The following is a 24,843-nucleotide window of genomic DNA, read 5'->3' on the forward strand; positions in this document are numbered from 1 at the left end:
ACATTTATTAAAATAAAAGTATTCAAATCACAGAATAACATGTAACAATAATAATTTGCAAACATATTTACATTCCCATGTAACAGTTAAGAACATCACCATCATTGTAGTACGCATGCGCGGAAGTGTTTGTTCGACTTGGTGTTGCTGGCTTAATTACGCACGAATTGTGCTTAATAGTTTAGCGTTAAATAGTTTATCCTGCTGTTTGTATTGGCAGTTTGCATCATTACCGTGGCAAACAATAGATACTAAATTAAATACCTGTATTAAATGTTTGAACTACTGTGGGTCTTTACTAGTGTTTTTTTATAATTGGGACTTAAACCTGTACATTAATCTCCAATAAAACATTTTATACATTACATGCCCATAAAATGCCTCGTAGATCTTATTCAGCTATGTTTAAACTTGAAGTTATATCATATGCTGAAAAGCATGGTAATAGGGCCGCCGAAAGAAAATTTGATGTTGACGAAAGCAATGTCAGGTTATGGAGAAGAAATAAAGATGAAATTAAACAGATGCCAAAGATAAAGAAGGCAAGAAGGGGGAAAAAAGCCAAACATCCTGAGCTTGAACAAATTTTGCTTGAATGGGTAGAAGAAAGAAGACTTGGTGGAATAGCCATTAATACAGTACTTTTGAGACTACAGGCAAAACTCATTGCTAAAAAGATAAAACTTAATGAATCAGAATTTAAAGCATCACGTGGCTGGGCCAGTAACTTTATGTCAAGGCATAAAGTCGTTCGCTAAAAGTCGAAGGGTTCGCGCTCCCGACCTGACTTTGATATGCAAATGGATCAGGTACGCATGGAATGAACTTGATTCCCAGATTATTGTGAAAAATTTTATCGAATATTGTATATTGTCTGTACTGGATGGCACGCAGGATGACGTCGTATGGAAAGATGAAAGTGAGTCTTCTGATGTTGACTATGAATCTGACTATGACGGAGATTTGCACTACAATGATGCTGACATGTTTACAGAGGAACAAATGGAACAGTTATTTGATGCTGAAAGTGACGTTGAATTTGAAGGATTTTAATAAATGTTTTTGCTTTTGTAACTGATAGTGATAAATATGTAAAGGCAATTTACTTAATATTTATTTTTCACTGACGTTATTACTGTTATTTCTTTTTTGCAAACAAAATGCACAAAAAAGCTACACGTTTGCATTATGTTATATATACAATAATAATAAAGGACGTTTTTACAAACCAAGGACGTTATATAGACCTCCTTGACTCAAGTTAGAGAAGGGGTGCGTATTACACACAAGGTTTAGGTTTTTACAGAGGTACAACCCCCTAAAAATCCCCTGCGTATTATACTGGCGGATTTACGGTATTTCTCATTGACTGCTCCGTACAAATACGAAACTTTCAAAGGTCTACCAAAACCAACCAATTTTTTTAAACAATACTTACTTTCCGGAAGTTATGAAAATGTATATAAGTTTATTTTGTTGAATTGTGTCTTATAAAATATATAAATAAAATTCTTTATTTATTTTGAACATTTTCAAATAGTAACAACACTAAATGATTATTTTTTATATTGCATGTTTTATGCCTTACTTTCGTATACAAAGGTGACATTAAAGTCATTCGGTTGTTTGGCTTTTCCGCTGTCTGGTAATTAACTTCTAATTTAACATTGTGCATTTCAAATTGATATTTTTTTCCTTCTATGTATTATTTAATCTCATGTAATTCCATTTACCTTTCAACATTAATTGAAATTGTATCTATAAAACGTTAGCAGTTTTTAAACATTTGTAACCAAATTTACTACCTTTGCCGTTGTTTACATTATTGTAATTAAAATAATTTATATAAAATGAAGAGTAATGTAGGATCAAACAAAGAAAGTACATGTTTATATTTTTTAAAATATAAGCAGATAAGAATTCAAATTATTTATGCAACATTATATCTCATGTATTTGCACGTGCAAGCGCTTGTGGTGAAATAACGACTCTAGAGTGCATCGTGTATTTTTTTGCGAAGACATTTAAATATATGTGTGTGTTCTGTTTGAATTAGTTTCTTGCTTGAAGATCCTGTGCACCCATAGACGAAACTCAGAGTAGCAAGAGACCTACTGGCTCGACAAATTAAGGATATTTTTAATCCCTACCTATTATAGTATCGACTATTTTTTCTTTCGACAGTCAACACTAAAAGGATATATATATATTATTTGTTGCAGTATTGGACTGCGACCATGCTAGGGTACCGCCTTGGAAAATTATTTGTCGAATGTAAGACAAACACAGAGTCAAAGATACACATATATATATACATACATGCGACGGGCATCTTTCAGTTCCACTCACAATGCTTTGGTCAGCCTAAGGCTACAGCAGAAGACACTTGCCCAAGGTGCCATGTTGTGGGACTGAACCCCAAACCATGTGGTTGTTAAGCAAGCATCTTACCACAGTGCCACGCCTGTGCCTATATATATGTGTATAAACGTTTATTTGTTTGTCATTGGACTGCTGGTGTACCACCTTCAAGAGTTTTGTCGAACAAATCCACACCACTACTTAATTTTTAAGTCTGGTACTTGTTCTATTGATGTCTGACCAGCGTCTGCATTGTTCCCATCTACCAAATTTACAAAGTATTGGTCAATCCAGGACTGTAATAGACGACATTTACTTGCCCATGGTATCACATAGTTGAACTGAACTCAAAGACACATGGTCGCACAGTGAGCTTCTTATGTCTATTTGCGTATAATAACCTGTATAAGCATAAATTGGAATGGAGCAGAAATGACTAGTTTTGGTGCACTAGATAATTTCCGACGCTATTCTTTAGGAACACACACACAGTTTACAACTAAGCCTGGCTGTGTGGTAAGAAGCTTGGTTCCCAACCACATGGTTCCGTGCTCAGTCACACTGCATGGCAAGTGTCATCTACTACAGCCTTGAGCCAACCAAAGCGTTGTGAGTGGATTTGGTAGATGGAAACTGAAAGAAGCCTTGAAGTAAAGATTGTTTGCCAACATAACATGGTAATCATGGTTTAGGACGAATGTTGCTGTAATTTAGCCCCAGGAGGCTTCGTCTCCAGCTGGCTTTACAACATGATCTGTGTCCTTATATTTTCAAACAAGGGAATCTAGCACCCCCACTCAGCTTGAAATAATATCTGTGTATTGTGATTTTCGGGTTATTTCCCTTCATCAGCGCAGAATAATTGTTCAGCTAGAGCTAAATTACAGCAACATTCATCCTAAACCAGGACTGCCATGTTATTTTGGCAAACAATCTTTACTACAAAGTACCGTTGCTGAATATCTCACATTGTGAGATTTAAAAATAGTAATTTTCTTAAAGGAGCCTGTCATATATATATAGGCATGTGTTAATAACGCCTATAAAAAGATGCTTTTTCCTTTTACCAAAGTGAATGGAGCCTTGACCAGGAGGAACTGATGTCATCAGACAGTATCCAATGTTTATTGGGTGTTTCAGCTCTGATCCATAACACCCTCCTGTTGGTGGGTCAGCAGAGGTGGCGTAGTCACTGCTCCTCATCTCCTCCTGGCTTCCAGCTTAACTCATATCTTGCTCCAAAGCCAACAAGAGGCTCTTTCAACCACATTTCCCATTCTGTGCACAGCCACCATTCACCCCTTTCCTCTCATTCCATTGGCTGTAAGCATCTTCCATGCCGACTGAGTAGGAAATGCCCTACAGTCATCCTCAATTGGGAAAAACCATACCTGTTATCCCTTCTCCTTGCAAACCTGCAGAAAGCTCTCATATTTGGCGCAGTTCCATTCATGAGTCTCATCATACCCCTCTTCCAACAGGACTGTGAGTTCAATTATAATAATTTTCTTGGCCTTTTCAAACCACTGGACCACATCTGACCTCAGGGTTGTATGAACGACCTGGGGAAACTACAGTCTTTCCCATAGGTCCACTTTCGTATACCATGGTTGAGATCCATGCAGCAAGCTATATATTGTTTTTACTGACTTTACTGGCTTCTCTCCCTTGTTCCCGTATTTAATTGTTGCTGTTGCCTTCCCCTGGTGATGATGTTTTTGTGTCTTTCCAGATCCAAGGTGTAAGCAAGTGTTGCAAGCACTCTATCATGGCACCATTTATATATACTTTGATATAAATATATATATATATACTTAGAAATATGTATATATCTGTGTATGTGTGTCTTTGTGCCTGTGTTTGTCCCCACCACTGCTTGGTAAACCAGTGTTGGTTCATTTAGGTCTCGATAACTTAGGAGTTCAGCAAAAGAGACTGATAGAGTAAGTATTAAGCTTAAAAAATAAGTCCCAGGGTCGATTTGTTTGACTAAACACCTTTCAAGGTGGTGCTCCAGCATGGCTGCAGTCAAATGACTGGAACAAGTAAAAGAATGTGTGTGTGTGAACAAATAAAAGAAAGTAGCACTCAACACATTCTGTTGGAGTAATGTGTATATATATTTTATAACATAATGAGGTGGATGCATTCTTTATCCACAAAATATTAAGTGATGTGTTATATATATATATAGACCAGTGTATCAGTCAGGGGCCTGGAAAGCCAAAGACAGCTCATGACTACTCTCACAACCACTTGGATTTTGAAAGGACATCATCCTTCCTGATGCTTAAAAGCAGCCTTTGCCAAATTTCTGTTGTAGGCCATGTGTGTGTGTGTGTGTGTATATATATATATATATATATATATATATATATATATGGAGAGAGAGAGACAGTGAGAGAGTGTTTTTTGTCCCTTTGTCTTAACATCATACAACAGTTGTAATCAAGCATCACTGTCACAAAGTTGAGAGTTGGCAACAAGGAAGGTATTGATTATGAATTCCATCTGAACTCTTCATATACAGAAAAATGATGTTAAAATGATTTCAAGGATGATGATGATAATATATATTACATTCTTTAAGTTGTCATTTTTGATGCAAGGTATCCTTGATGACTGACCATGTTTTTCACCCACCAATTCCTTCAGTCCACCACACCACACACTGTATAAAGGACTAAAAGTGCTACAACACATCATCAGCCCTTATGAAAGTTTATATAGTATACATATAAATATATATTTACATATATGTGGCCAATGCCATTGCTGCCTGATTGGCTCCTATGCCAGTGGCACTAAAAAGCTCTCACTACACTCTCAGAGTGGTTGGCGTTAGGAAGGGCATCCAGTTGTAGAAACATTGCCAGATCAGATTGGAGCCTGGTGCGGTCTTCTGGCTTGCCAGTCCCCAGTCAAACCGTCCAACTCATGCCAGCATGGAAAATGGACAATAAATGATGATATATGTATGTATGTATGTAAATCTGAAAGTATAGCTGCTAGAATAAGAATGGGTTGAGCAAAGTTCAGAGCTGCTACCTCTATTAGAAAGAAACAGCCTCTCACTCAGAGTGAAATGCAGATTGTATGATGCCTGTGTACGTACAGCTATGTTACATGGGAGATGGCATTGAGATATGGACCGTGACTATTAAGAACATGTGGAGGCTTGAAAGAAATGAAACCAGCATGCTCCACTGGGTGGGTAATGTCATTGTGCACATTTGACAATGTTAATGATTTAAAAGGAAAACTACGTATAAGGGGCATCATGTTGCGTGCAAGAGAGAAGACTGCACTGGTGTGGTCATGTGATGTGTATGGATGTGAACAGCTGCATCAAGAAGTGTCAATCTCTAATTGCGGAGAGAACATGTAGAAGGGGCAGACCCAGGAAGATGTGGAACAAAGTGGTGAGAAAGGATCTTCAGATGTTGGTCCTCACACAGGGGATGACAAGAGACCAAGACTTCTGACTGTTTGCTGTGGTTGAGAAGACATGTTAATCTTAGTAAAATTGTAATTGTCCTTGCATACAGGTATGTCACCTGCATCCCTCTTCAGCTGAGTGATATCAATTTTGCAGGCTCATGGGTGCTGGTGTAAAAAGCACCTATACTGATGCCACATGAAAAGCACCCAGTAACTCTGTAAAGTGGTTGGCATTAGGAAAGGCATCCAGCTGTAGAAACCATGCCAAAACAGACATGGAGCCTGAGCAGCCTTCAGCTGGCTAGCTCCTGTCAAACTGTTCAACCCATACCACTGGTCATTAAATGATGATATATATCTATTATATAAAATCCATTCTGTCTGTCTGTGTATGTGTCTTCTAGGATCTAGGGCATTCTCCATCTGATTGCGCTCAATTTTGATTTGTAGATACCGACAGTATCAGGGCGTGTATGAATCTTGAAAAAGTTACAAAAATCGATTCCAGGTGAGAATGCAATCGATAAAGCCATGGGAATGTGCATTTGTATGTGCAAGTACATCAGCTGTTGCAATCGATACTATGCATACGCAAGAAAAATGCACATGCAGTTTGTGCAAAAAAGCCGCCTGGGTTGAAATAATGCCACAAAATGGGACAGTCAGATAAGTTGTTTGGAGAAAATTTGGTTTAAATGTTTGACAACTCAGCACCGTCCATTGGACGGGTGGGGGCGTTTTGCTCGTATATGTATATATATATATATATGTATATATATATATATATATATATATATATATATATATATAATATAATCACTTAGGTATGTGTGTATGTGGAGAGAGAGAGAGAAAGTAAAAGGAAATTTTTGAAAATGAAAGCTGGGTCCTCAGTCAGCACTTTTGAAGACTTTGTCTGACGAAATGCTTATGGCTTACATTAAAATGAACCTATATTACTATATATTAATGCATTTAAGTGGTGAGTTCAAATTGCATGAGGTACATGCATGCATGTATGATGGTAATTAAGGTCACTTTTCATCAACATTATTAACATGACTTAACATCCATTTTTCAGGCTTGTATGAGTCAGACAGGGTTTATTGAGGCAGGTTCTCTACAACTGGATGCCCTTCCTGTTCTCAAGCCGCACCTGTTTCCCATGGCCTGACATGTTTTCCTTCCATGGAAGACTAGAAAAGAACATCATCACATGTATGATAATAATGCTTATTTACGACCATCATATAATGTCAAGACAAGAGTAGATACACACACACAGAGTTATGTATGCACACACATATGTATGCAATAGACTTCTTTCAGTTTCTGTCAGCCAAATCACAAGGTTTTTGGTTGGTTTGGGGTTACAGTAGAAGACACTTGCCTGAAGTGAATCCAATTCTATTATGTTTTTGAAGCAAGCTTCTCAATCATACAACCACACCTATGTCTTTGTTATTCATAACAGCAGCATTAAATTACAGTTCATCATTTTCTATATGATTTCTTATTTTGACATTTGCATTAATTGTAATTAATTCAGTGGGAATAGCATTTATACTGTCTTTTAGAAATTACTGTTTCTAATTCTTACTAAAAATTAATGATTTTTTTTTTTACCTTAACAGTTTATTATGAATTTCTTGTCTGTGGCATATCGGCACTTTGCCAATATATTATTTCAAACCAATACAAAATTACTTTCAGGTAAGTTTTCCAAAATATATGTACTGATTTTAAATACTATTGTAAATGTTTTTTTGCAAAGATACCATTTTATCATTTTGATGTTATATGCACACACACACATACACACATGTATATACATTTGTACACTTCCCAGCCAGGTTTTAGGTTGTCCCACAGCATGGCACCATGAACAAGTGTCTTTGGCTATAGTTCTGTGAATGGACTTGGAAGAAGGAAACTGAAAGAAGTTGATAGTATATAGATATATATGCACACACACAAATACATGAAACACACATCACTCCAACAGGTTTCTTATACATATACATACACACACACACAGAGGCCCACATAATTTTAAGCTCACCCATGTACACATACTCGTGCCATTCACACATACGCACTCACACTCACCATACTCTGTGCACCATAGTTTGGTCAGGTCATCATTATTATCTCCCTTCCATTCAGCCTCTTTGTTTCGGCCATTTCATCATGTGGAACCATTAATCCCTACACATTATTTTCTCTCCCTGTTTGTTTCCCTCTCAATCCTTTCTGTCAAAAAGTTTAGGCTTGAAACGTCAAAGTTTCCTCCATTCTTCTCGAGCGTTAAACTAATACGCCTGCTTGTTGTTCCTTCACCAGTCTTCATCTTTTGTTTTCTGTAAATTTGAACTATATACATACATGCATGCATACGTACATACAGGCACACACACACACACACAAACATTACATTACATGGAAAAATGCAAGCATGAAAAGTCTTATTCTTAAGATTATAAACCTGGAAAAGTACAGGACAAGTTATTACACCTGTAAAAGTATAGGACAAGCTACTACTTCTAGTAAAGTAAAGAATAAGAAACTTTACTTAAAATATTGCAGCAAAGAATGCTAGTTCTTCTAATTTATCACTCTTTACAGTTCTCGTCTTTTAAATTTATTGTACAAAATTTGTAAGTTTGTCTAATTAGTCACTTTTTTCTGTATTTAAGGGAGTAAATTAGCCAAAATCTACTTAAATATGTATAGTGTTATTTGTAAACTATAATAAAATAAGTTTTAATATTCAAATTTTAATTTTAGCTGCAATATTTTAAGTAAAAAGTTTCTTATTCTTTACTTTACTTGAAGTAATAGTTTGTCCTATACTTTTACAGGTGTAATAACTTGTCCTGTACGTTTCCAGGTTTATAATCTTAAGAATATGGCTTTTCATGCTCGCATTTTTCCATGTAATCCATGATTTTTCTAGGCATTGTTGTTATAAGATAATTAATAATTTAAGATTAAAATACTGAAAGATAATATTTCAATTTTTCTATGTAAGTGATGATAATATTTCAATTTTTTTCATGTTTAAGTTACAAACAACAAGACCCCAAAACCATCAGTTACCAGGCTCACCTTAAGTAACCTAATTTTGCAATATTAGGAGGTCACAGGAATTCATTCAACAGAAAAAAAATTCCAATGATTCCAGGATTTGCAACATATTAGGAGGTCAGGGTACTTGATTCCATGCAAAAAATCAATTTTTTTTTTCTTAGTGAAGATCGTGCGGGTGTTAATATAGAAATTGACCATAATGTTGTTGTTATTTAGCCTGAAATCAACCCTGATACAGCAAACGTATCGTCAAAGACATTCCAGCCTTCAGCTGACCATCTTTTTAGGGATAATCTAAGACATTACATACAATGGGCACATGATTTAGGTAGGAGGATACTTTGGCTGCTATTTTTAGTGTGTTGAGCGACCAGATAGAGGTTCTTTCATTGGTTTGATTGCATGATGAGATTTTTTACAAGGATATGTAATATGTATATATATCATTGGCAGAAGTTAGAGAGTAAGTCAAAAGCTGAGAGTTTCGTGTATTGGCACTTATCAAACACAAATTTGTCCATTGTCACTCTGTAACTTCTGACGAAATAACTTCTAAAATACAAAATTTTGTCAAAAATGTTAAGTGTAAACCCTGTTCTATAAGACACATTCTACCAGTATTGGAAGTTTGAAAGCGTCTAGTTTAAAAAAATTAATTAAATAATCTGTACATCTAATTGAATAGATCTAAAATGGAGGAAAGGCAAAGTCGACCTCTGCAGAATTTGAACTCAGAACATAAAGACAGACGAAATACTACTTCTAAAATACAAAATGTTGTCAAAAACATTAAGAATAAAGTGTTTAGTTAAAAAAAATTGATTAAATAATCTGTATGTCAAAGTTGACCTCTGCGAAATTTGAACTCAAAAACATAAAAAGAGACAGAATACTGCTAAGCATTTTACCCGGCGTGCTAACGTTTCTGCCAGCTCACTGCCTTAGAATGTAAACATTCATTTTAGAAATATATTCTTTATTCTTATTGCTTAAGCGTTACTTCTTACTTCCTGACATTAAATTTCATAACTCTATCTCTACTAATTTTTGTTCAATGTGACTAACGATTTTAAATTCCTCATGCATTTTTCTATCATTTAAGCCTAAGAAAAGTATACTTTTAATTTAAAATTTTAAAATTTATGTTAATTGAAAATGAATATCTACCTTACTGACCACTTGAGGTCTGACATATTTTGATGTAACATTTTTCTACTGAACCAAATCTCAAACTATTTATGTCAAAGTGTAGCCGAGGAGGTGTCCCCTTTAAAACTATTAACAGTTTGTAATTTAGTTAAGAACTGAATTAGTGGTGAAGCTTGGAAGCTACTGCAATTGACAAAATGGTGGACTTAAGAATATATTCAACCACTACTGTGGTTGAATGATACATACATACATACACCACACACACACATACATATGTTTATGAATTTGTTTTGCAAAATTCCTGATGTGAAATCGTGTATTGAAACAGATATTGTTATATTTTGGGGTGGTCATTTTTTTTTTTTGACAAATAAACACATGCACTACATATTTGTGCTACACTTGTTTATTATTGTTCTTATTTTATGTCCATTGTCTGGAAATCTTTCATCACATATCTGTGACCTCTTTAACGACCTTTCCATCCATGTGTATCTGACAAAAGATTTCGAGACAATGGACATAAGATAAAATAAGAAATTTCACTTGCTTCTACAAAAATTGCAATGCACAGGTGTTGTTGCTGTCAGTTCTCCCATCAGCAAACCTAATTGCTTCACACTTTGAAGCCATGTGAAATGAGACATTGGAAAACAGATAAGGATCAATGACAAGAGAGACTTCTCACTCTAAAATAATGCCTCTATAACACATTTTTGATGATGGCCACCAACTCAGTCTTGGTATTACAGGCAGAGCATTTGGTGCCTTTCTCACATAGTGATCCATGGGATTGCAGTTAGAGGAATTGGGGTTGGTGAAGTTGTAGAATTTCTCCAACAACCACTTCAAACTTTTTCTAGAGGTATAGCATAGAGTTGAATCATGCTACTACACATGGCCTTCCAGCAGCAACCCTCTCCAGCCAGGGTTTGATAGTCTCCAGCAACATAACAGCTGTATGAATTGAACCTAAGGCCTCGTTCAAAGATGTGGGGCTCATGAAATCACTCTCACCCAAGACACATCCAAAGATAGTTTTGGGGAACTTGGTTTTCATGATGTCTGTGTCACATCTTATATAACCTTTTCAGTATTCACAGAACATTGAGCAGCAGTCATGATGCCAGCATTTTGATACCCAATGTGAATCTTCACGATCCATTCATATGGCTTCTAGTCCTCCATAGCTAGTCTTTTCACAAATACAACTTTAATCTTTATGCTCTCCAACACCACTGACTGTTCCTGAAGAATAGAGACATAAAAAATTGTCACGTTTAGTCCAAACACCCTATGTCTGTCTGTCTATCGTTTTGTGTCTTGGGTGGGTCATTACACCAATAATAATAACACATGCACACACTGGTTCAGTATCACTTCTTCATCATTAGTCACTTGGTTAAATATCTAACCAACTAATCGATCATTTGTTTAATGCGCTGGTTAATCAAGAAATCAGTTGTTTGTCAGTAAGAGTTCTTTTGTCGCTGTTCATAACCCTTTTAGTGACTTCCCTCTCCCTAAAATACACACACGCAATGTGTTATTTGTCAGGAATACCTGTATACAATCTGCCTATAATCTTGCCACCTTATTCCTACTTTTCTCTGTAACCCCTGCCACTAATATCTTTCTTTCTCCCAATTCCTTCAGTTCTCCCTCTACCCCCGAATTTTTGGTGCATGATTTAAGGGCTATTTAGCTATCATTTTTAGCACATCTCACAACCACCTGATGCCTTCCTTATTTGTCACTGATGTATTGATGTTTTCCTATATCTTTCTCCCTGCTTTCCCTGCAAACGCATTTAACAGTATACTGTAGGATTTAAACCAAAAATTCGAACTGTCTGTATTTTAAAATGATTTTTTTTTTTTAAATCTGAAATTTTTAAAAAATTCTTTTTAATTTGGAAAATTCAAAAAAAAATTTTTTTATATATAGTCATGTGAATTCCCATCTGTAGAATAGAAATTCACAAAAAATTTCTGGAAATTTCCCAAAATAAAAAAAGTTATGAGAGGTTATATGGGGTGCTTAAAGCAAAACTCCGCCACTAATCTAATTTTGCACTATCAAATACTAGATAATTATGCTCTCAATTACACCATGTTGACTCAGCAATTTTGACTGTCAAAATAACAACTATAAATGTCTTTCTACTGTATAAGCTGAACAATCAAATCACCTTAGATGTCAGCATGAGAATTGTAGACAATTTAACAGCTACCTAACCTATACACACACACAATACACAAATACTGGTATGCCAATTAACTTTCAGCATAAATTCTTGCTATATTAAAATTATTTCTGCTTCTGGAGGTTGTGTCACAATTACTAATGTCAAATGAGAACAGCTCTACATAAGGAGGGGAGATAATCTGAAGACTCAAGAATTCGTTCAAGTTGACTTGCCATTGAGGAATGGGATGAGCTTATTGTCTGGATATCAAAGGATACTTATGGATATGCATTTCTGCTTCAATAGACATCATCAGCATGATAATTGTCCTCGCCTAGCACCATCAGTTAAGGGACATAGACACATAAAAGGAGTAGAATGAATTTATAGCCTCAATAATTTGCATAACTTGAGAAAAATGAGCTAAGAAAATTAACTCAGAGTGACTAGTGGTATGTTTATGAACAATGTAAACAAATGCAGGTATATCTAATACCATACAACATTAATTCTTGGTGTATTAACTGTTTAGCTGCCTCTAGAAGACATATCACTTTTAACAAATGGCAGGTGAGACCAGCTCCATATGAGAATGTGTATACACACATACATATTCAAACATATATACACATCCATGTGTGTGTGTGAAACAATGATTCAGAGTACCTGAAACATGTGTAATGTATATAACTTTACAGTTAATCATTTTTATAGCATTTTAGCTGTGAAATTTGAGATGTTAAAAACTTACCATTCCCATATGTAAACTAAAAATATCTAAGGATCTTCTTACACACATACATGCACACTCGGGTAACTTGAACACTATATATAAAAGCTAGGATGTATTCTGGTAATCTCTGAGAAAGGGGCCCACATTTACATGCTGGCATAGGTTAGACAGAGTTTATTGAAGTAGATTTTCTATGGCCATATGCCCTTCTTGTCTCCTACCTTCACCTGTTTCCAAGCAAGGTAATATTTTCCCATACCCAGACAAGTTTTTGTAGAATATTGGAAATGAATAATACTGCTTCTATGATAGTGAAAATCATTTACAACTGCCACACAGTGGGCTTCTTTCAAGGATACACATGCATAACACTGATATGCACATACATATATACATATAAATACCTACATATATATATATATATATATATATAAATATATATGTCCTAATAAGTAGGAAGGCAGGCAAACCACAAATCCCTTCAGGTAGATGGCCCTGCTCAATCTGTAGAAAAGGTGTAGGTAGAAACTCTATAAGATGTACCCAGTGTAAGCTATGGACACATAAGAGGTGCAGCAATGTCAAAGGAAGGCTAACTGGGAAGATAGTTTTTGTATGTGGCAGATGCTCAGGAGCAATAAATAACACTGAAAATGTGCAGAGAACAACTTCCACCACATTCCAAGGAGAAAAACTAGAAGTAGTTGATAGCTTCTGTTACCTAGGTGACCAAGTCAGTAGCAGGGGAGAGTGTACTGAAAGTGTAGCTGCTAGAATAAGAATAACCTGGGCAAAGTTCAGAGAGCTCTTACCTCTGCTGGTGACAAAGGGCCTCTCGCTCAGAGTAAAAGATAGACTGTATGATGCATGTGTATGAACAGCCATGCTGCATGGCAGTGAAACATGGGCCTTGACTGCTGAGGACATGCGTAAGCTCACAAGGAATGAAGCCAGTATGCTCCGATGAATGTGTAATGTCAGTGTGCATACTCGACAGAGTGTTAGGGCCTTGAGAGAAAAGTTGGACCTAAGAAGCATCAGATGTGGTGTGGAAGAGAGACAACTGTGCTGGTATGGCCATGTGGCGAGAATGGATGTGGATAGCTGTGTGAAAAAGTGCCACACCCTAGTGGTTGAGGGAACCTGTGGAAGAGGAAGACATTGGGCCTCACCAAGGCAATGACTATGACCGAGACCTTTGGAAATATGCTGTGCTTGAGAAGACTCAGCAAGCGCAAGTGAGACCATAACCCTGTGGCCTATGCCAGGGGTGTAACCAGTCCACTTATGCATACCTTTCCTTCATTGGACACTAAACTCTGCTTGCAAAGACCTGTTGAGGCAAGTGAAATCGAAATCAAATTCGATGACTGGCATCTGTGCTAGTGGAGCGCTAAGAGTACCATACGAGTGTGATAGTTGCCAGAGCAACAAGCTGGCCGCCGTGCTGATGGCATGTAAAAAACACCATTCAAGTATGATCAATACCTGTGTCGCCTTACTGGCACTTGTGCTGGTGGCACATGAAAAAACATTCAAGCAATGGACTGGTCCTCTGCAGGTGGCACATAAAAAACACCATTTGAGTGTGGCCATTACCAGTACTGCCTGACTGGCCCTCTTGCCAGTGGAATGTAAAAGCACTCACTAGACTCTTGGAGTGGTTGGCATTAGGAAGGGTATCCAGCTGTAGAAACTGCCAGATCAGACTGGAGCCTGGTGCAGCCATCTGGTTTGCCAGACCTCAGTCAAATCGTCCAACCCATGCTAGCATGGAAAGCAGACATTAAATGATGATGATGATATATATATATCTCTATTTATAAAACTGAAATGCAAAAAGTTTGTTTGTTTGTTTGTCTGGAATAGTTTAAAGGCCACTAGATCCCGTCGGATTGACTCCAAAATTTACAGGGACATGTAAAATGAGGTGAGGATGCCAGTGGGCTAGGTTAGAAATCTTAAAAGGTGTCATTGCTAGGGCCAAAAACCCACTTTGACAAGTTGACTCTCATTCTTTTATGTATCTGTCTTCCTCCCTCACTCACTCTATTTCCTCCCCCCCATCACTTTCTATATATAACCTCGATAACGGCGTCTAACTCCCCTTCACTTTCTCTTTATAACTTCGTCAAACGGCGTTCTATATCTCGCTGTCTGCATTCATAGAGAGAATTATCATCGTCACCACCACCACACAATCATGAGAACAAATATTATGAATCAGATATTTATTGGGTTAATTTATATGTGTGTGTGTATCTATATATAAATATGTATATATAATGTATATATACTAAGTGTATATATCTGTATTTATATATACCACACTCTTACCCGCGCGTAGAGCGAGTCACCTTCAGCTAGTATATATATATATATAAAACACGTGATGGTGATGATGGCTAACATGCATGACCATTGCTGCCAGGTAATGTAAGCAAAACCCTTGCAGAGCTTTTAAGTCAGGTGCAGCTTGCACCATACCACAATGACTCTCACTAGCTATGCTAAGGAACCCAGAGACAAGCAAAGTTCAAGATATCCAGCTTAGTAACACAGTGGGTTTTATATATGAGTTATCCTTCTCTTAGAGGGATGTTTTATCAAAGACTGGGGATCCCTAACTCCAAGTGATCTTACTGTGCCCTTGGACACCAGCCCAGTATTTCTATGTCCTGGCACTATATATATATATTTATATACATATACACACACACACACACACACACACAATGGGCTTCTTTTAGTTTCTATTTAATAAACCCATTCAAAGGTTTTGGTTGGCTTAGGGCGATAGTAGTAAATATTTGCCCAAAGTGCTGCTCAGCAGGTCTGAGCTTGGGGTGGTTGTGAGGTTATCCATGCAGTCACATCTGCACCTAACTACTTAAAATGTGTTTCTTCCAATTCTCTATTGCTTCGTGGTAAATAATTATTTTAAATATTTACATTTTCATTTCTTTTAGGTAATTACACTAGAACACCACTTCTGGAATGCTGTCAACAAATGGCAACTTTAAATCAAATGCATAAGAATCCATGGCGACCCACGAAAAAGAAGAAGCGTCCAACATTCGGCCTCCCATTTCTGCGTGGCATTGTCTTAAAAACTTTAATTAAAAAACCTAAAAAACCCAATTCGGCCAATCGAAAATGTGTTCGTGTGAGGCTTAGTAATGGTCGTGAAGCCACCGCTTATGTACCTGGAGAAGGACACAATCTTCAAGAGCATAGTATTGTTCTTGTTAGAGGAGGTAGATTACAAGACGTTCCTGGTGTAAAATTAAAATGTGTGCGAGGGAAATATGATTTAGCACATGTAAAGAAATAAATTTATTCTGGTTTCTGTGATTTAAGTCTTTATTGTTATTATTATGTTTCAGATTAAGGTGGCAAGCTCATAGAATCATTATGCACTGGGTGAGCTTCAGAAACATTAGCACACTGGGCGAAATGCTTAGTGGTATTTCGTCTGCTGCTGTGTTCTGAGTTCAAATTCCGCCGAAGTTGACTTTGCCTTTCATCCTTTCAGGGGCGATAAATTAAGTACCAGTTACACACTGGTGTCGATATAATCGACTCAATCCGTTTGTCTGTCCTTGTTTGTCCCCTCTATGTGCAGCCCCTTGTGGGCAGTAAAGAAATAAGCATCATTATGCACTGGACAAGATACTTAGCAGCATCTCATCTGCCTTTACATTTTGAGTTCAAATTTCACCAAGTTTGATTTTGTCTTTTACCCTTTTATTAAGTATCAGTCAAGTACTGGGGTTGATGTGATTGACTTACCCCTCCCCACAAATTTCAAGTCTTGTGCCTATAGTAGAAAGGATTATTATTGTTTCAGATTAAGGTGGCATTAAGGGCGAAATGCTTAGCAGCATCTCGTCTGTCTTTACATTTTGAGTTCAAATTCCACCAAAGTTGACTTTACCTTTCATCCTTTTTGGGGTCTATAAAATAGGTACCAGTTGAGCACTGGGATTGAAGTAATTGATTCATCCCAATCCATGAAATTGATAGGCCTTGTGCCAGACTTTGAAACCATTATTATGTTTCAGATTGTGTAAATTATGAGGTTTGTTAGGCTATGGGTTTGTATCTCCCTTCAAATTTTGCCCTTTAATTCCCTAATAGTTCATAGCTAAACAAAATTAGTAGGAATGTCTGACAGTTGCTAAGCAAAGAATTACTGGCTTATATATCTATACTATATATATATATATATATATATATATATATAGGGTCCCCCGATCCCTTATCTGGTGGTCAATGAGGAAACTAGGGATAGATGAATGGCTGGTGAGGACTGTGCAAGCCATGTACAGAGATGCCGTAAGTAAGGTTAGGGTTAGCAACATGTACACAGAAGAATTCAAAGTAGAGGTTGGGGTCCACCAGGGTTCAGTACTCAGCCCCCTCCTATTTATCATAGTCCTACAGGCAATTACGGGAATTCAAGACAGGTTGTCCCTGGGAGCTCCTCTACGCTGACGACCTTGCTCTTATTGCTGAGTCACTATCAGAGCTGGAGGAGAAGTTCCAGGTGTGGAAGGAGGGTTTAGAATCGAGGGGCCTTAGAGTCAACCTAGCTAAAACCAAAGTACTAATAAGTAGGAAGGTAGACAATCCACAAATGTCTTCAGGAAGATGGCCCTGCTCGATCTGTAGAAAGGTGTAGGTATAAAACTCTATAAGATGTACCCAGTGTAAGCTATGGACACATAAGAGGGCAGCAATGTCAAAGGTAGGCTAACTGGGAAGATAGTTTTTGTATGTGGCAGATGCTCAGGAGCATTAACCTCCGAAAATCTGCAGAAAATAACTTCAGTCACTTTCCAAGGGAAAAACTAGAAGTAGTTGATAGCTTCCGTTAACTAGGTGACCAAGTCAGTAGTGGTGGTGGTGCGCTGAAAGTGTAACTGCTAGAATAAGAATAGCCTGGGCAAAGTTTAGGGAGCTCTTACCTCTGCTGGTGACTAAAGGCCTCTCGCGTAAAAGGCAGACTGTATGATGCGTGTGTACGAACAGCCATGCTACATGGCAGTGAAACATGGGCCGTGACTGCCGAGGACATGCGTAAGCTCGTGAGGAATGAAGCCAGTATGCTCCGATGGATGTGTAATGTCAGTGTACATACTCGACAGAGCGTTAGCACCTTGAGAGAAATGTTGTACCTAAGAGGCATCAGTTGTGGTGTGCAAGAGAGATGATTGCGCTGGTATGGTCATGTGGCGAGAATGGATGAAGATAGGTGTGTGAGAAAGTGCCAATCCTAGCAGTTGAGGGAACCCGTGGAAGAGGTAGACCCAGGAAAACCTGGGACGAGGTGGTGAAGCACGACCTTCGAACTTTAGGCCTCACTGAGGAAATGACCAGCGACCGAGACCTTTGGAAATATTCTGTACGTGAGAAGACCAGGCAGGACAAGTGAGCCCAGCCCACTTACGAATGCCTTTCCTCCCTTGGACACAAGACCTGTTGAGGCAAGCGAAGTCGATATAGAACCTCATCCGACGACAGGCACCCATGCCAACCCCCCTTTGCTTGCGAAGACATGTTGGGGCAAGCGAAATCGAAATCGAAGTCAAAATCGAATTGAACCAGCCAGGATCCCTGGTCTGGTGGTACGTAAAAAGCACTATCCGACTCGTGGCCGATGCCAGCGCCGCCTCCACTGGCTTCTTTGCCGGTGGCACATAAAATACACCAATCTGACCGTACGACAGGTACCCATGCCAACCCCCTTGCTTGCGAAGACATGTTGGGGCAAGCGAAATCGAATTGAACCAGCCAGGTTCCCTGGTCTGGTGGTACGTAAAAAGCACTATCCGACTCGTGGCCAATGCCAGCGCTGCCTCGTCTGGCTTCCGTGCCGGTGGCACGTAAAATACACCAATCTGACCGTACAACAGGCACCCATGCCAACCCCCTTGCTTGCGAAGACATGTTGGGGCAAGCGAAATCGAAATCGAATTGAACCAGCCAGGATCCCTGGTCTGGTGGTACGTAAAAAGCACCATCCGACTCATAGCCGATGCCAGCACCGCACTCGTCTGGCTTCCGTGCCGGTGGCACATAAATACAAACCAATCCAACCGTGCCGTTGCCAGCCTCGCCTGGCACCTGTGCAGGTGGCACGTAAAAAGCACCCACTACACTCACGGAGTGGTTGGCGTTAGGAAGGGCATCCAGCTGTAGAAACACTGCCAGATAAGACTGGAGCCTGGTGCAGCCTGGCTTCCTTCCCAGATCCCCGGTCGAACCGTCCAACCCATGCTAGCATGGAGAACGGACGTTAAACGATGATGATGATGATGATGATGATGATGATAATATATATATTATATATATATATAATAGACTAACCTACTAACATCACCCCCACCACCACCTCAGGTTTTGTAGTCTTGTGTGTTGCATTATGACTTTTCTTGTGCTGGTGGTATAAAAAAAAAGCTGCAAGTACATGCTGTAAAATGATTGCTTTTAGGAAGGGCATCTAGCTGTAAAAACCAATATTTAAAGCTAACATTGGAGCAAAATACAGTCCTTCATTGATCCTGGCTGCTCATCCAAGTATAGAACATGGACATTAAATGGTGGTAGGGGAGGAGGATTCTTCATCAATTTCAGCTTATGAGAGTTCAAAAAGACAGTTGTTAGACTACCCACACAGATGGTTTGTTTTCAGTGGTGAATACTTATGCAGAACAAGTCAGATTTTTTGGAAATGCTGAAGGCAGAAGTTGGTATGAACGTTTGCCACAAACTCAATGAGCAATATACCTCACACTTTTCTGTTTGTGTTCTTCATTTTCTGAGTTAGCAGCCTTTGCCATGACTTAACCCTTTAACATTTAAACCAGCCAAATTATTCTTCATGTTTTATGTTCAAATTGACCAGATCCAGCCTCTCATGCCTACCCTACAATGTCATTCTAAAAATAGACAGTCACATCATTGAGACCTCAAAGCTATGAGATATTACATGATTAATTTAAAGCAATGTGGATAAATAAGCATTACATTTGACAAAGTAATCTGAATGCTAAAGTCTTAAAATCCAACCTGCCTTGGTAATCTAAATGCACACCTGGGTACTAAACCAGAAATTTTGTGCAGACATAAATATATCATATAATTGGGTGACCATACATTCTTCTGAGTTCATCTGCCTTTTGATGGGTCTTGTTTTTCATCCTGCAGGGTACTTCAAAACCACCCTACCCACCAAGCAGGCTTGGTAGTGTTGTTGGTTTAATCACCAGCAGCCTGACCATGCAACTGGTTGTACTGAGTTGTGTGTCACCAGTAGCACTGAAAATACTGTTATATGGTCCAGACCAGTCCACATAGCTATGAATATGTATGCATTGGTCCAGTCCATTTCACTATTAACAGACTTCCATAGTTTCAGAAACAGCATCCCTTGTTGAAATGCTATGGTGTTAGTCATGGTCTTCATTGATTACCTATGGCTAAAACTATTTTGAGCCATAGACAGCAGTTTCATTGCTACAGTTGGGGATATTGTGATCATGAAGCTATCACTTCTGTGGCTTTTAGCTTGGGAGGTGCAACATAGGCAAGAGCAAAATCAGAATCGCTCTGATTTTCTGATCTCTACCCCTGTTGATGTACTATGTGGTTGAAGTCATTGCCTCTGTTGGTCAACAATGCATGAACTTGAGAACATTTGTTTTCTTAATATCTTTCTCTCTTGTATTTATTCAATTAATAATTGTAGTTGCTTGATCAAGTATGATGAATGAACTGTCACATACTTGCACTGGCTGACTCCATGTAACTATGAATATATCTGCACTAATCCTGGTATAGTGGAGGCACATGGCCTAGTGGTTAGAGCAGCAGACTCATGGTCAAGGGATCGCAGATTCGAATCTCAGACTTGGTGATGTGTGTGTTTATGAGCGAAAACACCTAAGCTCCACGCATCTCTGGCAGAAGGTAATGGCGAACTTCTGCTGACTCTTTTGCCACAACTTTCTCTCACTCTTTCCTCCTACATCTTGCAGCTCACCTGCAACGGACCAGCATCCCGTCCAAGTGGGGAACCTATACACCAAGGAAACTGGGAAACTGGCCCTTATGAGCCAGGCATGGCTTGAGAAGGAACAAACAAATCCTGGTATAACTCAATTTCTATTCCATTTCCTGATGAGTATGAAGCCTCACTGGATTGTATGATCAACTGGTAAGGAATCAAATGGCTGGTCATTTTTCTGGAGTCAGCTTTGTAAATAAGTCATGTACATCACAAAATTCCAAGAGCTTCAATTGCTCTTCATCCCTTGTGTTATTTCCATGGCCTTGTTGCAGACCAGAACAGACCATAGAGATGTTACTTAACATATCCATTGAAAATTACTACTTTTACATCTCACAACGTGAGATCATCAGCAACAGTACTTTGTAGTAAAGATTGTTTTCCATCATAACATGGCAGTCCTGGTTTAGGATGAATGTTGCTGTAATTTAACCCCAGGAGACATGGTCTCCAGCTGGCTATATGACACATTTTGTGTCCTTATATTTTCGAACAAGGGAATCTAGCATCCCCACTTGCGTTGTGAGATTTAAAAATAGCAATTTTTTAATTTATAGATCAGTGACTAGTTGTCACTTTGAAAACTATATATTTCGAATGGGAATTTGGCAACACCACCTCTAGCCAAACAATTATTCTGTGCTGATGAAGGGAAATAACCTGGAAAAGTAATACACAGATATTGTTTTGAGCTGTTTGAAAATATAAGGATACAGATCATGTCATAGAACCAACTGGAGACGATGTCTCCTGGGGCTAAATTACAGCAACATTAATTCTAAACCAGGACTGCCATGTTATGTTGGCAAACAATCTTTACTACAAAGTACTGTTGCTGAATACCTCACATTGTGAGATTTAAAAATCGTAATTTTCTAATTTATAGATCAGTGACTAGTTGTCACTTTGAAAACTATATATTTCAAATGGGAATTTGGCAGCACCACCTCTAGCTGAACAATTTTTTTTGTTGTTTTTGAAGAACTCTAGCCTAATTTTTTGTGTGAAGCCACTAATGTTGGGAGGTGGTGAATAACTGAGGAAAATGAGAAGTTATGCAGAAGCTACTGGAGATCAAGTTCCCCTAGACCCACATGTGCTGAAACAGATGTTACAGTGGAATGGAGAGCTGATAAAGAAATATAGTAGTATGGTAGAGAAGGAAGGGTCAAATATAAAAATGACCCTGCCAGAGGGGGAAAAGTGAAAATGGAAAAGAAGATGGTGATATTCGGAACATTTTCGAATAAAAATAGAATTGAACACACGCTGGAAGAAATAGAAGAAATTTTGGAAGAACTTATAGGAGACAGTATAATGTTCTTTACGAGAGGAAAGTGATATGTGTCGATAGTGGTAATCTTTTTATCAGAAGAGCAGGCAGAAAAAAACCTCCAACAGGCTGATACAGGGAGAAAAATGGACTTTGATACCAAACTGTTTGGACAAAAGAGTTGTAAGAATTAGGGTGGTAAGAATCCCATCGTGGATAGACCAAGAGTGGATAATAGCCGTAATTTTTTATTCAGAGATGAGGAAGGAAAGCAAAGAAGTGAAGATGGGCATGATAAGCCAAACCCAACAAGTGAAGGGATGGGGCTACAGATTAGAGATAATTTGTGCAGTGAACCCAAAATATTACAATGAAATACCTGAAATTTTAGGGCTACCAAATGAAGAAAAGCTAGAGATAATGTTGGAAGGAAGACCCCCAAAATGTTACGAATGTGGTGAATGAGGGCACTTGAGAAAGCAATGCCATAGAGCAGCAGTGGGAATTGTAGAGGAGAGTATTCAGGAGAATATAATGGTAGAGAGACAGCAGAAACAGATAACAGAACAAGACAGGAATTTTGAAGAGGTGAAAGCAAGAAAAAGAGAGAGGAGGAAGTTACCAACGATAGTGGAACTGAAGAAGTACAAAGAAATGGAAGACGTAAGCCAACCTATGATGAGAAATGAGGAAGATTCACCTGTAGGATTACCAGTAAAGGACTTACAAATATAGAAAGATTCAGACCCACAGACACTCAAGCATATAGACATGCAAAAGCACAGAGGTATAGATGTACAGAAACAAGATAATTCAGAATTAAGGAAACATAAAGACATAGACACGCAGAATTACTGTCACACAAACACAATCATAAGAAGGACAAGAATTGCAGAAATACAAAGTCAAAAAAAAAACAGACATGCAAGATACAGACAGAAGCAGGATTTTTAAATGAAGTAGGACACCCTAATAGTTAAAAGAGTTTCAGAATTGAAAGAGTGAACCCACAGGCCGGAGGTGGATGTTGAACCTTGTGCCTCGTTGGAGAATTATGTGGGTGAAAGGGAGAGAATGAAGCAGTAAGTCGTGATTTAATTTAAAGAATGTGAAAGATTGAGAAAAACATTTGGTTAAACTTTTTGTTTAAAAATGAAAAAGAAAAAGAAAATAAGTAAATTCTGTAACTATATGAATGAACATTTGTTTAAAATGTTTTAAAATTGTAAGGTGAAAATGAAAAGGAAAGTCATGGTTTCACCTTGGAGTGGGGCTGGAAATTGTTACATAAAATGTAAAGTTTTAAAGGAAAAAGGAATTCACGGTTTCACCTCAGAGCAGGAGCAAGATAGCCGTCTCATTTTCATTGTAATTTAATTCATTTTACATTCATCCTTCCATGTGTTTTTTGTTCCCGCATGTTTGTGTATGTCCCCTCTGTGTTAGGCCTTGTGCCTGTAATAAAGAATAAACCTCTAGCCAAACAATTATTCTATACTAATGAAGAGAAATAACTCAGAAATCGCGATACACAGATATTGTTTTGAGCTGAGTGGGGGTGTTAGATTCCCTTGTTCGAAAATATAAGGTCACAGATTGTGTCGTATAGCCAGCTGGAGACAATGTCTCCTGGGGCTAAATTACAGCAACATTAGTCCTAAACCATGACTGCCATGTTATGTTGGCAAACAATCTTTACTACATATCCATTGAAGTCATCAACCAGAAAAAGGTTGCTATGGTCTGTATTGCGGTTGTTTGCAAGAGGGCCTCATAGAAACGGTCTCTTGTTCTTCTGCTATTCCTTATGGTGGTACTTATGCAGAGACCTATTACTGTCAAGTTGATTATGACTAATATGGATTTAATTATTCTGTCATAAATGCCGACTACCTCAGTTTCAACATTATACTGACTCCACCAATTCCAGTGCTGTTACCCACTCTGATGAATTTGGACACATGTTCCTTGTTCATAAAGAGCCTGGATGTGTACATAGCAAACATACACTGGCTTCCTCTCTAGCATGTTTACCGTTTCAATAGATCTATCATCATGCCTTTGATGATGGTGTCAGCCCTGAAGTTTTGCATCTGAAAGGGAGTGGAGACTCCGTGGTAGTACTTATTTTGTTTGATTTCATATCTATCTATCTACCTACCTACCTACCTATCTATCTATCTATCTATCTATCTATCTATCTATCTATCTACCTATCTACCTACCTACCTACCCACCTACCTACCTACATAAATACATACATACCTACTAACCTACCTACCTATCTCTCTATATTTTCTCCCACCCTCCCTCCCCTCTTTAACTTTTTCCTTCTTTCTTTCTTCCTTTCTTTCTTTCTTTCTTTCTGCTATTTGTATGCATGTGTATGTGTAATACTTGTGTATTTATATACATACTTAAATACTGGGTGCAGATGTAGAATTGGTGCAACCGACAGAGTTCAGGAAAAAAAAAATCTTTGTCTTTTATGATTTTATTGAAAATTCACGATACATCAAGATACCGGACTT

At 38.1% G+C, this 24,843-nt stretch overlaps 1 protein-coding gene across 1 annotated transcript in view; it reads left to right on the forward strand.

Moving 5' to 3' along the window:
* The window catches only part of LOC115222596 (40S ribosomal protein S12, mitochondrial), a 35,478-nt gene extending 19,159 nt beyond the window's left edge, over window positions 1–16,319 (forward strand). The window contains exons 2-3 of the mRNA XM_029792894.2: window positions 7,437–7,515; window positions 15,935–16,319. Of these exons, the coding sequence (XP_029648754.1) occupies window positions 7,437–7,515; window positions 15,935–16,299 (444 nt within the window). The 3' untranslated portion in view covers window positions 16,300–16,319. The remainder of the gene's footprint in view (window positions 1–7,436; window positions 7,516–15,934) is intronic.
* The last annotated feature ends 8,524 nt before the right edge of the window (window positions 16,320–24,843 follow it).

The sequence above is a fragment of the Octopus sinensis genome, linkage group LG20, assembly GCF_006345805.1.
Source record: "Octopus sinensis linkage group LG20, ASM634580v1, whole genome shotgun sequence".
Lineage (NCBI taxonomy): Eukaryota > Metazoa > Mollusca > Cephalopoda > Octopoda > Octopodidae > Octopus > Octopus sinensis.